At 37.1% G+C, this 17,002-nt stretch overlaps 1 protein-coding gene across 1 annotated transcript in view; it reads left to right on the top strand.

The window, feature by feature from the left end:
• The window catches only part of HHIP (hedgehog interacting protein), a gene marked incomplete at its 5' end in the record, with an annotated part of 74,670 nt that overhangs the window by 8,696 nt on the left and 48,972 nt on the right, over positions 1–17,002 (top strand). The window contains 2 exons of the mRNA XM_083861022.1: positions 5,838–5,994; positions 6,856–7,057. Of these exons, the coding sequence (XP_083717148.1) occupies positions 5,838–5,994; positions 6,856–7,057 (359 nt within the window). The remainder of the gene's footprint in view (positions 1–5,837; positions 5,995–6,855; positions 7,058–17,002) is intronic.

The following is a 17,002-nucleotide window of genomic DNA, read 5'->3' as shown; positions in this document are numbered from 1 at the left end:
AAGCAGAATAGATCACAGTTGCCAAGACTGCCTGCTGAAGAGCGATAACAGATTAGATATTCTAAATGTTTGGCCCATATAAGAAGTCAGCACAAAGACATTTTTGACATGAGTTTGTAGCTAGCACAAATGATTTTCATATTCTGCAGAGCAAGACCCTCAGAGTTGTTTTGTGAAATTCTGTGTTTACGAGGACACAATTTGTTTAATTGAAAAAAGTGAAAGAGAGAAAAGGGGGAAAGAAGGAGGAGGTGGAGGGAGGGAGAATGAGAAAGGGCTGAGCAGCACAGGAGCTACAGCCACAGGAACCTCGCTCCTCAGATCAACATATGTGGTGACGAATGACAAATTTATTTTTCTACAAAGTTTGTGTATATGTAAAACTGCTGAAGTGCATCAAGATGTCAAGTGCTTTTTGTGACCACCCAGGTTGCCTTGAAAGATAACCAGATGAAAGCATAACTTTAGCACTGGGCAGAGCACTGTGCTTTGCAGGAAAAGAGCTTACATACTTTAGCATCAGTTAAAATAGGATTTTTCCTACATCAATCAGATGCTAATAATCATTCTAAAGGCTTGTCCTGAAAGTAGGTTGTACTAACAAAAACTTGTTGCATGCTTACATCCACCAACAGGATTAATTTGGTGAGTTGACTGGTAGTCATGGTTGTTGATACCTATTCTAGGGTTTCCCAAAGGTATTCATTAAGATTCATGTCCCTCTTTTTGAGATGGCCTATAGGATTTTAATATAGTTTCATAGTCATGTTCATTCTGAAATATAAATAATTAAAATGACTTATCTGGGGGTTCTATTTTCCTTGTCAGACTTGTATATCTGTAATAATATTTATTGCAAAAGAAAGGAAAAAAAAATAGAAAATGTGGAAGCTATATTTTCAGCTTAGCCTGGAGGATTTTACAAAGAGTTGAAAATTAACAGGCCCCCAAACCCAAGGTCTCTGGCAATGATTCACTGTGCATTTGTTAAAATGTCAAATAATTACTCTTCCTCCATTAGGGAGTGCTAATTGTTTCTGAACACCAATACAACGGAGTTTAACGAAATTGCTGACTGCAAAAATAATTTTATCCCTTAAGTCCTGTGCAAATGAGAAATATTATTATTAATATTGAGAATATTATTTTTAATGTTTTAAGACAGCAAGCATCTTTTCTAAGATTGAAATGTTAGCAATACCTATTAACCAAGAAGGCTGAGAAATTTTTTCATGAGTTAACTTCAAAAATTCATTTATTGTTTTGTCTCCTGCAAAGATGAAAACTCTAGCAGATCCTTGGTTAACTCTTTTGAAGATAGCAGTTTTCTCACCAGTTATGACTGTATCAGGACTTCCACTGACTTCTTGAGGAATATTGAGAGAAAAAGTTGACCCTATTCTTTAGTCAAGCAGAATAATATCAGAAGCTGTTAGGACTGTATGGATGAGAGGAGGCTGTAATGTTTCACGAAGACTTTGAGATTAGAGCTTTTCTGCTTCATTCCAGATAACTGTTCTGATTATTTCTCATCTAATCTTTACTGCAAGCCTCAGTTTAAGGGATTATTGATGGAGACCCTGGAGTTAAGTGATTTAATGAAGTGTCTTCAGTCAAAATGAATTTTAAATTTTCCCTTTCCATAAGGGAAGACTGTCTAATATTTATTACTAATGTAGCTAGTAAAGAAAGAGCTGATTCTGCCTTTAGACATAGGCATAGACTTGATCCATGCCATTAGAAGTGGCATAATCTAAGGAACAAACCTGTGCCACAGCCACAGTGCCATCCAAGGACGTGGGAGAGCTTTTGAGCTATCTGGCCTCCATTATTTTCATTTGAAGAAATGGATTCCAGATGATTGTGGGTGAATTCAGATCCAGGCCCAGATCTGAATCCAGACATTACCAGATGTTTGACAGGATTTTTCAAGCACCAAACAGGGTGTTCCAAAATGTTGGAATTCTAGCCCAAAACATTGGAGTTCTAAGAAATTCTACAACTCACAGAGCACTTCCAGAAATTCTGACATGGCTGATTTATAGTCACAGTCAACATAGTCAACCTGCAGAAAAATAGTAGTGGCTGGTAAATTTTCTACTGATAACAAGAGCATGAAGAGGATGTTCCTGCCTGTGTGCAGGAACCTGCAGTGTCTGAGCAGGACAAAAAGGTCACCTATCCCTTGAAAAACAGTTGGAAATGAGCTACCACTGGAGTTAGTACACTTTGAAACATTTCAATCTGTCTGAATTCACATCTTTGATTTGGTTTTTACTGACAGTTGAGAAGACAGGAGAATTTGGGGGTTTTGTGACCAAATTCATATCTAGCAGTCAAAGGTGCAAATCAGGAAAAAAAACCCCAAAGGTAAAAGCTGCTTTGACAGAATGTTGAACTGTATGCTCAAGGTCACAGCAGAAATAAAGCAGGTGAGCCTGACTTCCAGACACCCTCAAAGGCAGTGCAGGTTTACTCAGATGAGTGGATGATACTCAATCCTGTGTACAATGCAAACAGGAGGGAGTGAACAGGAACTGGACTTGCTGCAAAGACTGAGACGTGCTACCATGGCACTGGAGTTGTGTGTCAAAGAGAAGAGACAAGGGGATGGGTAATCAGGGAATCCAGCAAAGTGGAATTTGGTGAAGGTAGGATAGGAAGGGAGATACAGTGTGAGGAACAACTGGCTGCAAATACAAGTGGAGAGAGGAGGTGGGGATCAGCTGGGAGCAGTTTTCCTTTGAAAAGGCTTTTAATCTTGCAATTTATTCCCACAGTGTTTTATAAAGGCGAACACAGAAAGCCTTCACTGTAGCTGCCTTAACTGAAAAGCCTCTCGTTGGATTCTTGTTTGCAAGACAGAAAGTTTAGCATAGAAATGCAAGCCTGTGCAAAATCTGACACTTAAACATGATGTTTAATCATCCTTTGTGATTTCAATTTTCTTTGTTAACACAGGCATTGCTCTGTCAACACGTACACAGCTGGTAGGAAATTTGTAATAATATGTATGAGTCTTTTAAAATAAATTAGTAAGTACAGGAATTCACACAGGACCAAGGGTTGCAGTCCCTATTACTTTTTTTTTTTCTTTTCTCCAAACAATTCTAGTGCTTAGGGGCACTTGTCAGGGACCATTCTTCTGGACACTGTACAAACTCTGAACAAAATGGAAAACTGTACACTAAAGACCTTACAATCTAAGCATGAGAAAGAAGATAATAAATGGCTACAAGCAGATAGGAGAGTAGAAGAAAATGTTTCTCTAAATGTCCTCCATGAAACTGTTAGTGTGTTAAATGAAGCATATATAACACATGGAGATTTTTTTTTCCTAAATTACTATGGTTTTTATAGAACAAAATAGCAAAATTCCACCCTTAATGCACAGGTGAAACTGTATTTACAGAGGTTACATTCCTTCCATTAATGCAACATTTTTCATAGTTTAATTCCAACTCCGTCTAACTCCACTTTTTTTACAAGTATTTCTAATGAAAGGGGTTCATAAGCCTTATCCTTCCTTAGAATCTGCTGATGGGTTTACTAAACAGCAAAAGGCAACTGCAGTGCACCATCCACTTTAGTGCACAACAAAATATTTCATGAGGCAAAGGGATTAGTCTTACATTTAAGAAAAGGCATTGCACTGGTCAAGTGAGTTTGCATCAGATTGTTATTTAAAATGGACACGTACCAAGTAAACCACATGATCACAACCTGCTCTGGTTGTTATCTGCTAAAGATAACACTCATACCAAGAGGAGTTTATCTTTAGTAAATAGTGTATGATATACTTGGAAAATTCTAGAAATTCTTAGGAATCATACACCTCTAATTTGCTATTGCATTTTTTTCGAATGACCCACTGTGCCTAGATAAATAAATTATTAAAGACAAATCCCTGTATTCTTAAGTCAAATAATTCAACAGCAAGATCTTAGATTACCTTTGATTTTGGCATCCAATTTACAAGCCTTGGAATACTACTCTATGATTATATCAGAGTTCCTCTTCAGTTGTTCCACTTGAAATTACATCTCCCATTTTCTCCAAATAACTACTATAAATTAAAAGCAGCTCCTCAGAGATGAAATTTAGTGAAGCTCCAAATCACAGTAATTAAACTTTTACACCACAACACACTACCATGTGTTTCCAGATATTATTTTATAGAAATCAAAGGCAGGCTTTGTCCTGTCATTTTTCCAATATTTTTAAAGGAAGATGTATATGAAAAGAAGTATAGTTGGGTGGGAAAGGCTTTTCACTCCACAAGAATTCTAGGATCCAAAAAATTTTCCTATTCCACATAAGGAAGAAATTGAACTCTTTCGAAATTTTCCATGAAGAAAGCCACAGAGAGACCACCCCAGGATAGCTAATAAAGTCGTTGTTAGGACATTTACTTGGGAAATGGGAGACTTAGGGTCAAACTCTTGCCTGACAGATGAGGGGCATTGACCTGAATATTCCTCTTCCTAATGAAACACCCTAATTACAAGACATTGGAGTATAGTGATACAAGGTTTGCTGTCTGGTTCTGTCTTTTTCATTTAGACCAGAAGTTTGAGCTTGGACCAGAAACATCATGTTAAGTAAAATTTTGTCAAAACTGATAATGTTTTTGAAAAAGCTTTGCTTGTAAGAAATTGGCATTTTCCAACGAAACACAGCTGTCCCTGATCAGTTCTTATTGTACGTTGTAAGCCAGAGGTTTTATGGCCAAGATCTATGGATTACTGCATCATTCACAAGTGGTAAAGCCATGCATAAATTAGGCCTCTAATTCCAATTAAGTGCTAATTCCGTGTATCCTATGAGTTATGTCCTGGACTATAGTACATCCTAAGACAGTTGCCAGGAATGCAAACAGGAACGAAGGTAACTTAAAACGTATTATCTTAACAATGTTCTGGTAAAATAGTACATGTATAACTAGCCAGACTCTGTTCTCTTAGATTTAATACTCCTGATTAAAACCTGGATAGAAATGACTAGAAATAGGTTTGTGAACAGAAATAAATTTTTTTAAATGTCCTTAAACATAATGCAAGATAGCAATAGGATTAGTGGCAGGGTTTTTCTTCAAAGGCTCTCATTTTATCAACTTTGTGTTTCTCTGGGTCTTCAAAGTCGTTCCCATTTTAGCCTAAAACCTAAGGACCACCATTCATCCAATGCAGCATGAGCCATATCCCCGTTTTCAGGGGATGGGGCTAAGGAAGTAGACTTCACCGTGGGACACTGCTCAGCTACTTTAATGCTGGGAGTCAACCAGAGGCCAGCTGGATGTCAACACGGTGCAGTTTTCAGCACTACCTCCCACTTCTCACCTCTCCAACCAATGTCCTTTGCTGGCAGCATTCCACAAATTTTTTACTGCATGTCTTTTACCAGAGTCTCCACTGAGATTTTGACTAGAACTAATCACTTATTTAAAAAAAAAGTTAAACAGAAGCTGGTCAGGCTATTTTGCAGCAGATACTACACTTGATTTATAGGGTTAAAATTAGGGAGAACTGCATCACAGCTTCAACTCTGAACTTTGTCTCTTAATTTTTTAGTGAGCAAGTTGTCATGTCATTTTGAATGAAATTTAAGCACACTGAAAAGGAGGTTTAATACAAATACAGATGAATAAACTGTAAAAGGCAATGCTCAGTTTGTGTTTATACATTTGTGTTTACTCAGAGCAGACTTTTTTCGCAGATAGTCCTTTGTTTAAAATGACCTCTTTTTCCACCATAATCTATTTAAAGATGAGTTTGATGACACAAAACTGCAGACATGACAACACACTAAATATTTGTATGCTCTTTTGCATTTTTAAGGTTTCCTCCAAACTACAGCTGATGAGTTTTGCTATTACTATGCAAGAAAAGATGGTGGTGTGTGCTTTCCAGATTTTCCAAGAAAACAAGTGCGAGGGCCAGCTTCTAACTCCCTGGACCACATGGAAGAATACGACAAAGAGGAAGAGATCAGCAGGTTCATAAAGATAAATGCTGTTTAATCTGAAGAAAAACAAAAAAACAAAAAAACAAAAACAAACAAAAAAAAACAACCTAGCAAAGCTTGTGGTTTTCACAGTGAAACAGCTCAGTGTGTGCTTACGCTGAGCAGCTGTGTTTTCCAGATGTGTCTTTCTTTTGCTGCTGCTAGTGTATGTCAAAAGAGAAAGTTACACGAGCTTCAGCACTTCAGTACCATTTGATATTTGCCTTGCTGAAAAGGTGTTAGAATCCTGCTCTGATCCACCCTGTGGATCTTGGTTATTGTCCAGCCCATGGATCATTTGTAGTTCTGGGAAGTAATCTGTACCTAAATTTAATATTACTAAACAACTATGATAAGTTTATTAGTAAAATATTTATATTTTGATCTTCAAATTATTTCATTTGTGGGTGTTTTTTGGTGAAAATAATTAAATTAGATTATTCCATCATAAGTCATTATTTTAAAATTGATTTTAGAAGCCAAATTTTATCCAAGTGATGAACTTTATTGTGTTTATTTTATGGTAGAAATTCTGTATATCTAAATTATTCTCTTCTTTGGCAAATCTTTTTCCCTCCCCTTGTTCTATATTTTGGACCTAAGTTTATTTAATGTTCTCTTTTTTGTATGCAGACCAAATTTTCCTCAAGTGAAGCTCAAGCTGATTTTCTGTATTATGTGCTTTCATACATTCAAGGAAATAGTTTATACACATTAATATATAAGAAACCATTTTATTAGAAACCTGTTTTTAATATGGCTGCAGAACAATAATTTTATCTTTTAGGGACACTGTTGTGTCATGGTTATGAGAAAGAAGAAAAGTCTCACTATATCTTTAAATTTCTTTAGAAAACACAAGCACAACTGCTTCTGTATTCAGGAGGTTGTGAGTGGACTAAGGCAGCCTGTTGGAGCAGTACATTGTGGGGATGGATCCCATCGCCTCTTCATCCTTGAGAAGGAAGGATACGTGAAGATTTTCACTCCCGAAGGAGACATACTCAAGGAGCCTTTTTTGGATATACACAAGCTTGTTCAAAGTGGAATAAAGGTTGGATTTTATACTTACCTCTACCTTTTTATATTTTAGCATGTATATGGCAGGAATGGGAAGAATATTTTTTAGATATTAATTAAATTTAAATAACACAAAAGAGTGATGACAGGAGACACCACAGTTCTTTCTGGCAAAGTAGTGGGAAGGGAAAACAGCATCTTGTAACTCTTATCAAACTTTTTTCTTTCCCTTCATTTTTTTCCTCACCTTAAATTCAAATGAAACTTCAGCACCAGCATTCCACAGCAATATCTTTGTATTTTCATCCTTTGGGCTCATTTCCATCCCATTGACTTCAGATGAGTTTTGCTGTGGTGCCAGTGGGAGCAAGTTTGGCTTAAGGTCTTCCCTGCCCTCTGGGTGCTCAGTGATGCCTGCGGAGCTGGATACAGGAGGGGCCCTGGGAATGCTCAGAGATGGCCTGGAGAGGAGCAGCAGTGCTCATTCCTTCTCGGCTCAACCCCAAATGTAGCAAAAGCTTCCCTGGGTGAGAGGTTGCTTTAAAACTGTGTATATTGGAGGGGCATGTAAAAGTGACTGACCCTGTAAGTTCAGACATGAGGGTTGGTGGAATGAACAACTTCCACTCTTTTCACTAGGAACATTTTCATGGTCAGGGCAGTGAGTGGGGAATGGGCACTTATGGGAATATTTTGGAAGGTGTAGGTGAGAAATTACATCTAGTTATGGGGTAAGTACCAATGGAAAATTCATAAGTCTGTTGGAAGATATTGGATAAGAAATGTCTGGAATGCTCTCAAGTGTTGTTCCACATTGATCTCCTGTCACAATTCAGAGTGGTAATGCAAGTAAAATCCAGATATATAAAGAAGTTCTAGGTTGTAATCAGGTTATGCCTAGAACAGTCAGGACTGTGTATCAAAAAGCCTTCATGGATGAAAGTTATATTGACATACTCTTGACAGAGGGATCTTGAATAATAATTGTGACAAACTAGATCAATTTGAAATTCATAGCACATTGTAACTGATAATCTTGTTTCAGCTATATGGGCAAGAGGCCAACTAGGATAGAACTTTCTGAAGGAGAATCTCAGAGGTTTTTAGTGTGTTGAAAAAGAGAGCAATGAAACATATTGCACCTTTTTCAGGAAAAACTCCACTTTATATGATTATGTACATTGCTGAATGCTTCCCTTTCTGCCTCTGCAGATAACCATTATGTTCAAGACATTCAAACAGCAGGGACTTATCAGGGTCGTTTTTGAACAATCATCTGTTTCCTATTTCTTAACCAAAAGTTCTGATCACTTGTACTTGTGGAAAACTGACTGTGAAATTTCCACAGAACTGTTATTGGTCCCAAAGAAACCTTTCTCGAGGAAACTTTTACAGCTGCAACTTAGAGACAAGGCTAAATGGAAAACTGATTTTCCATGCTTCTGAACAGGCACCTGATTGATATGACTCAACAGGTACCCTCAGGATCGGAATCAACTTTCAATTCTGTTTTAAATCCATGACCTGATCTTTTTAATCTATTCTAACCAACATATAATGCTCTACACTGGATCTGTTCAACTATAACATTTTGTGTAAATAATTAATGTTTCTAAGCTAGAAAGTCTAATTCAATTCCCTGAGATAACAGTCCAGTGACTGAGGATAATTGTATTGCAGTGTTTAATGCAGCCTGGCAAGAACGGAGGTTAATGTACTTTGCAGGTAAGGAGAAAGGGAATGTGCCTAGGAGCAAGACTCCAGCTTTTAAGCAGAAAGAGTAAAGAATTTGTGGAATGAGTACATAACATAAAATAATAAATAAATCAAAAACCCCAAACCCCATATAACCAAAATGGTAGTTTTAAAACAAGTGTTCTTAAACATTTTTACATTTATCCTCTGCAGTCTGATTCCTATAATCGTTGTCCATGGTCCCTTACCCACAAAGATGGGAGATCCCTGTGGCAATGGCAGCATTGTCCCTTCTTGATGGAGCATTTGGTTTTACGTACCTGTTACACACTTCAATACTAGAAATCAGTAATGGAGAATACTCTGTGGATAGATGATTTTCCAGCAGGCAGTGCAGAACAGTCAGCAGTTAAAAAAAGTCTCAACAAACCACTATGTAAAACACTGCATCAACTTGCACAGTGCAAACATCATGGAATGTCTCCTCTGTGCTCACTCAGGAAATATGTATATTTGAATTTGAATGTACACGCTTTAAAGAAAACAAAAACTGCTCACCTCTTTTCCAGCCTTGGAGCAATAATAGCAAAAAAAGGCAACCAATTTTTTTCCCTAAAAAGAAGTGTAAAAATATTCTCTCTTATACTCAACTGTCTGAAAACATCAGCTTCTGCTATTTTCTTTCTGTACTGAAATACAAACAAATACTTAACTCCACTGACAGTAAAAACAGCAAAAATACTTTTTCAGACTTTAAGAGACATATGTTGTACCCAGTAAATAATTAGAATAATGACAATGACAATGCTAATTCTAGTAATGCAGCTGTGGTTGAATCAAAGGTAGTATAAATTTATGCCTCTGAGAAGAATTTTGGACAGCTATCCCAGTAAGATATTTTTTAATGCCAATAGATGGAATAATATAGTGGTGGCTGATTTTGTCTTCCTTTTTTAATGTCAAGAGAAAATTTAGCAGTAATAAAATCATTACGTTGTTGTAAAGCAGCAAATCTGTTCCAAAGAATCAACTTAAAACTATATTGAGGCTGATAAAACCAAGAAACTGAAGTGATATATTTCCTTCATAAAAATAATTTTGGAGGTTAGTTTTGATCTCACTAATATATTTCACTCGTTACAGCACTGGCAGTCAGATAAGGAGGAAAATAATATACAAAAATAGAGGAAGAGAGGTGATTGCATCATATAACAATAAGTCATGTTTCCCTCCTAAAAAGTTGCTTTTTTGTTTCTCTAATGGATCTACTGGTCCTTGTGTTGATAAAATTCATTTGGACTCACTAACAGTGCTGTGAGCAAGTTTGCAGGGCTTCTTCACAGACCCTGCTGCCCTAAGCACATCAGTAGGATTTGTCTGGACTTGCTTCTTGTCCATCACTCCTGGGAAGGTCTGTGATTATAAACAGAAACTAAGAAGAGTGCTACAACTCTTTGCCTAAGTTTTATTGGTCCATTGGCTTTTAATTCTCATTGAAGTCACTGAGGTTCTCTGCTTGCAAATTGTTGCTGCAGTACAATTACTGACAGTTACATGATTTAATTTTAAGGAGTTCAAATTAAAAGGAGCAGTGTTAATTTTATCTGCTGCCAGTATCTCAGAAGGAATTGGCACAAGTGTGGAAAAGTATTTTGAAACAGAGATAGATTCCATGAAGGGATGATGGTGACTTGTGCTTCATGGTGGCCCTACTCAAGAGAACATTAGATTCAGGATTCCTGAAGACTTAAAAAAAAAAAAAAAAAAAGGCTTAAGAACCAATATTTCTTTGCCCATCTCCTAATTTCTAAAACTCTTTGACAGCACAGTTAGCAGGAATGCTTTTTTGATCTTATATTATTTAACATAGTTATTGGAAGCTATGAATGGATATTAATCAAGGATTTGCTAATTCAGCATCTGTGGCCTCCTGTCACCTCATCCCCTATGTCAGGAATGTGTGACAAGAAAAAGCCATGTACCCTGGTCTTGCCTCCAAGCTGAGCAAGGACATGAGTGAGACATGGACCTGTAAATCAAATCTAGGCCATGCACTTAGCTCAACTATTTATCTAGAAAATTTAGACCTGATGTGTCTGAATCTATTGTCATATTTTAGGCAAAATAATTAAAGGCTCCAAAAGTATCATGCAAATCTGATTTTATCCCATAATGCATCAGCAGGGGAAAAAAAAAGTGTCAAAACATTCCAAGCACTTGGATTTAATGATTTCCTGCGATACTGAATATGCTGTTATTACAAGATGAGTCCAGTCACCTGGTACCCAAGATTGTATCTAACTTACAGAAAAATGGTCAATGTTGTAGCAGTTCTCCACTTTTCATACTCCTGTGACTATATTTTATCTTATTACCTGTATTATTTCCTAAGTTTTGGAAACGATTAAGTTAGTAACAGTCACCATAAAATGTAGTACAACCTATTACATCAATTTTCACTTACTTTCTTCTCTCCTGAGCCCAAAAACCTGTATTGGTCTAAAATATATTGGTCTAAAATATATTGTTCAGAAAGGAAGGCATCAAGGTACGATTTGGCAACAACAAAAAAATCAGGAGCTTACCACTTCTCTTGGGAATTAAATGCTATAATCACCTTTCAGGATACTTTCTGAAAAGCTAAGTAGCTCTAGGGCTGCAACTAGAGTTAGTCCTTAAATCATTTTTGTGGTCCTTCCCTATAATCATTCAACTTCCCCAAAATCCTTTTAAAACTAAGGACCTCAGAACTGTACAAAGTAGCCAAGTTTACATCTTACTGCTGCCAATGGTAAAATCAAGTCCCTGTAGTTAGAAGGTAATTTTCTACTTATAAATCTACCGACTGAACGAGCTCTTTAGGTGCAGCATTGCAGCAGGGCTTCATGTTCACTTGCTTGTCATCCCTGATCCTTAGGTTATTTTCAGTTCATTGCTTCTTTTTTGTTTGTTTGCTTTTTTTTTTTTCTTTTGTTTTGTTTTTGATTGTGACTAAGCTCTGGTGTGTATCTGCTGGCTACAGGGTCATAAATTGTGCAGCCAGCAAGAACGGCTGCACTCTGCTGCCCTTTGCCTCACACAGTGCTGAGAGCAGAAACCCCTGCAAAATGGGTGTTCTTAAATTTGCCATTATGTAATTACCACTGGCACTTGTGTAGAGATTCGGTTATTTATTTTTTTTCTAGCTAGTAGTAAAATATTTCTCATGCATCTCATAGTACCATGATAAAGGGCGAAGTCTCTGAGGAAGGAAAGGGCTGGGCAGGGGAGGGAAGGGAAAAGGGACAAAAAATCTCAATTAAATGGTATCAAAGATCACTGTGGAGAACATGAGTTAAACACACCTCTATCACCTTCTTCTCTGATCTAAGACTATGGTTTTCCTTGTCAGAAACATTTAAACAGAATCTTCCCCTAAATATTAAGCCATAGTCACCTTCTTAGTTCATCTTGCTTTCAAATTAATATCAGTAGGACTACTTTATGTGACTTTTTTAATTCCCAAGGTTTTTAAAATGCTATGTTCCTATCTAATTTCTTGCAAATATTTTAACAGTCAGTTCTCTGTGCAGGAGGAAAAACTCCATAGAAATATCTGATCATTATTTTAAGTGTATGCTCAGCAAATTTCCAAGTAATAGCCTCTAGATGAGTTAAAAGTTAGATATATCTCTTATTGTGTTTTGGTAGTTTTTATACCAGAGTGCTTTCAGTCCTGCAGAATCTTATTAATGAGTGTTCCAGTGATTCAGGTAGGAGTTTTCTAGGATGCCATGAAAACTACTGTGGAACACAGCAATTCATATATTCAGTATAAGATTATGGGAGTAGACTGTCAGGCTTTAAATATGTTAACTGTGCTGCTCTGAGCCAATTGGATATTCCAGAGTTTCTCAGGATCAAATGAGCATCTGGTTGTCACAGGCATCCTTTTGATGGAACGCATGATTAGTAATGAAACATCTACTGTGCCTTCATGTTTGTGTCAAGATACTGGAACAGGCTGCCCAGGGAAGTGGTGGAATCACCACCCCTGGAAGTTTTCAAAAGGCAGGTGGATGTGGCACTTGGGGATGTGGTTTTAGTGGTGAACATGGTGGTGCTGGGTTAATGGTTGCACTTAATAATCACAGAGTTCTTTGCCAAAGTTAATGATTCTATGATTCTGTAACATTTAATCCATGAATATGTATTACTCAGGTTATTCAACATATAATCAAATATATATATTTTATTAATTGCCACTGCCTCCAGCACTGGAAAAGCCTGCTCCAAGAAGCTTGTAAGAGGTAGCACTGTCTTTGCAGTGAGGAGTGGCTACAGAAAACTACAGTAAGGCCAGAGATAAAACCTTTTTAAAACTTAGTGTGGAAATCAGATTTTTTGTGTTATTTGCGGAATTTCTCAGTTCTCACACTGATAGAATTTCTCACATAGTCCTCTTGACTGGATGTATACATTCATTCTTGCATCTTGTTGATGCACAGACAGATCTAAGTTAACACATGCACTGTCCATTGATACCCACAGGATTTATGTTACTGACAGAATACCCACAATTCACATAATTCATGCTAATCCTTACATCCAAGTCCAGCAACTTCAGTTTATTTTCCTTTGAACACTTACATAGATGAAGCTGAAATCAATGAACCTTTCTTGAACTTTTTGCCCTGACATCACAACAAGCTGCGCTCTCCCTCACTAAGCATTAGCTTGTCCTGTCCAACAATGCTCTCTGCTCCCTTGAAAGCCAAATATTTAGTGGCTACTAAATTCGTGACCAATTAGTCCCAAAAGGGATTATTTTGATGTCTAGAGAGAAAGGGGAGCAGTGGAAGGTTGTATTTCTCTCTGGGCTGCACTGGAAGGACAATTAAGAGATCCTATTTGAATTTCTTCCTTCTTCAACCCAATGGGCCTGCAATTCTTCAGAGTTATTCAGAAACAAACTATGAAAACTCTGGAAAGTAAATCCTCATTGTTCTAACAGACCAAGCTCTCATCTCTATATGAACAATAGGGATAGTCCTCTTAAATTACAATGTTGGGGCACAGAACATGCCATATGTGTATGACATATATTCTAGGATGAACAAACCAAGATTTCATTTTAATTCCATTCTACAATTAATTGCACCAGTGCTGCATTCTTATTTGCTGTCCTGCTCCTGTACTTCTAAGAGTAATGAAATGGTAAATGCATGTAAGATATGTGCCCGTGCCCAGGCCCAGGCAGGGGGGCAAGGTGAATAAAATCACTGACATATAACAGTGATACACTTTATATATATTCTTGGGTGTCCTGGAACTCCTCTTTCAGTGTATGAAAAGGGAGACTCTAGCCTGTCTTTGGTGAGAAACTGAAACACTACACTGCCTCTGTGGCAAAAATGACTGGCCTTGGATTTCTCCTGGAGACTGCAGAGGGAAGTGATGAAGACTATTTTTCAGCAGGTGAAGTGCAAGTGAAGTGATGTCAGGTCACAGGACATGGGGGTTTCTCAGTCATCCAAAAGGTCAGAAGAACAGCAGTCAGACCTATGGCACAACAGACATAACTTTTTGAGGCCACACCTCACCTGTGACCTGCTCACTAGGCATCACGATTAATTGCTTTTTAATGTCTTGACATAATTGGAGCAGAAAACTTAGAAAGAAATAAGGGTTAAGGTGGGCAAATGGCCAAATGTGAAAAAAATCAGGACATTTTAAAGATAGAACACATAGAATATCATTGGTTATAGTGACCTTAAACAGTAACAATACAGACACAATGCACATAACACAATAGTCTCCATGAGAATTCAGCCTTCTTCATGAAAAGGAAGACTTTTTTAATCAGGGTTAAGTTCTTAGTAATTTTCGAGAGGGTGATATTACTGTTGTGAGGACTTAATACACTTTAACTGTGTTCAGAAACTGTAAAATAATGTGTTTTAACCGAAGATTGTATAGTGGCAGTGAAATGTGCCTGGATTTCTCATTAACCATTTGTTTCTAATCCTAATAGGGGCACAACAGGCCTTTGAAAGAGGTTGTATCTTAGCACCATATAGCTTTGTTGAAAATAAAGTTTCTTACCATCTAAAAAGCATGTGCCAAAAGCTCCAGAGACCTCTATTTTTGTGTGAGAGACTGCACTAGATAACCATACTTGAGCTAGCAATTGTGGAACAGTGCAATGTCTGTCAGGTTGTAAGCTGACCAGATGAAGAATTGTCAGTTTATTCTGAGGAAATTTGAATCAACAAAACATAATCGTTTCTGTTGATTTTGGGTAGCGTGTCTCAGATTTGAGGAGCTGAGAGGGGAAAGAAGATAATACTTTATCATTTTACATGCACATGTGTAGATTTTAATGTTCTGTGTTTCCTTGAGAGGAATCCCATGGTGCCAATTAACCTAACTTATTCCAAAACAATTCTCTGTTTGGAAAGAATAATTTTCATTGTGGGTGTTCCATGAAATTGTATGCCTCATACCCTGTTATTACTGAGATGTGTGCAGTGCAATTGAGAATGCCAGTTTCTTTTCCATGCTCTGTATAGATTATAGCTGTATCCCACACACAGTGCTAGATAATCCCTACTTTAATTTTGTTATGTGTACAAATCCTTTTTGAACATTTAGCGGTTTAAAAAATGTAAAAATCCATCATCTTCTAAAACTACATTTGTTAAAACCAAAAGCTGAATTTAGAAGTGATCAAAACCAATGAATAACATGGCAATTATCTAATTAAAAGGAAATTATTGCGTTTGCTGAAATATAACAGGCAGATCATGATAGCCAACACAAAATGGCAAAGAAGGAATAAAGTTACGCAGAAAATTCCATGGTTTTTAGCCAACACAGTTTCAACCACATGTTTTTCTTTAATGGGAGGAGGTTTAACAGTCCACTTAGGCTCCAAGATTCATCATCCCTTTAAGCTCTTGGATACCCCAAAAACTGTAATGAGGTCCTAAGAATCCTTCAGGGAATCCATGGTGTACTGGAGCTGTCAAAACCAGGCCTGTGTCCTTGGGACTTCTCTGTACTTTCCTGTCCATCAGAGCTATGATTTCCTTTTGTTACATCCCTTCTACTGTGCCACACAGAAAAAGGGTCTTGTGTTTGTCTTGAAAGAGGTGAAAAATTGAGTAACACATTTAGTTTCATAGTTAATACAGCCCAAGTGCTATTTCTATATATATTTCCCCTAGATGCCACAGAACAATTTTCCTTTATATCCTCTTACACACATTTTCTCACAAGCTCTTAAGTCTTATTCCTTGGACAGGATCAGCAAGTTGGGTTGAGGGAGGAACACTTCCTCCAAGGAGCACTGGTATATTATCATGTTTTCCACCCATTTTATCCCCTCTGCAGTAAAAGTTGGACAAATGATCTGCCCCTAATTAATGGTTTATATATAATTTTAGCTTTAAAAAGCAGTCACAACTAATTTTTCCCATTACCAAAAACATAAAAAGCTCGAAAAGACGAAACCACTTAGTAGCTGACACTTATTTTTCTTCATTGTCAGTGTCTGCCTACATTCTCATATTGCTGGAATTTTTAAAGAAATTATTCCATAAATCTCAATAAAGTAATATTCTCTCTTAGATTTAATTTGGAAAATGGAATATACAATCTGTGGGAGAGAGGTCTACAAAATACTTTCAACCATTTGTTTTTAATTTACAGCAGATACTTTTTAAAACCTTGATCTATCTTCACTGGCTTTGGATTGCAATCCCTACAGCTGAATTGCAACAACTTTAATTTATGTAATAATCATTATTTTTATGCTAACTGAATGCCTTGAAAAGAAATAAAAGAAGGAGTAAATCACCCAAAAACTTTTATATTTTTGGCATTCTTAAGAGTTTGGTGAATCTCCATCAGCTGGATTCTCAATCACTCTCACAGCCCAGAGACAACACACAAGTGGTAGTAGCTGCATGGATCTGAGTTATGCTGTAGTGTAAATGAGAAGAGGTTTTTTTAATAGCAAGTCACATAAGAAAAGTACTTATTGGGCTCTTCCTTAAAGAAAATACATACTTCTCCACAACAAATTGGATGCTTAATTGTTAGTAATGAATGTAAAATGATGATGTACACCTCACAGAGGCTTTGTTGAAGACATGACCAAGCGCTGTTGACTCTCTTTATCAATCAGCAGACAATGTTTGGGGCTTTTAAAACCTTGAGCACTTTAAAGATCTCATCAAATCAATAGAATCTTGCTCTGATCAGAAGAGAGGCGATGTGAAACAGTGGCAGCTTCCATTGC

This window comes from Zosterops lateralis (genome assembly GCF_965231275.1).
Source record: "Zosterops lateralis genome assembly, chromosome: 5".
Lineage (NCBI taxonomy): Eukaryota > Metazoa > Chordata > Aves > Passeriformes > Zosteropidae > Zosterops > Zosterops lateralis.
Note: the sequence above shows the minus strand (reverse complement) of the source record. Positions and strands in the feature narration are given on the sequence as shown.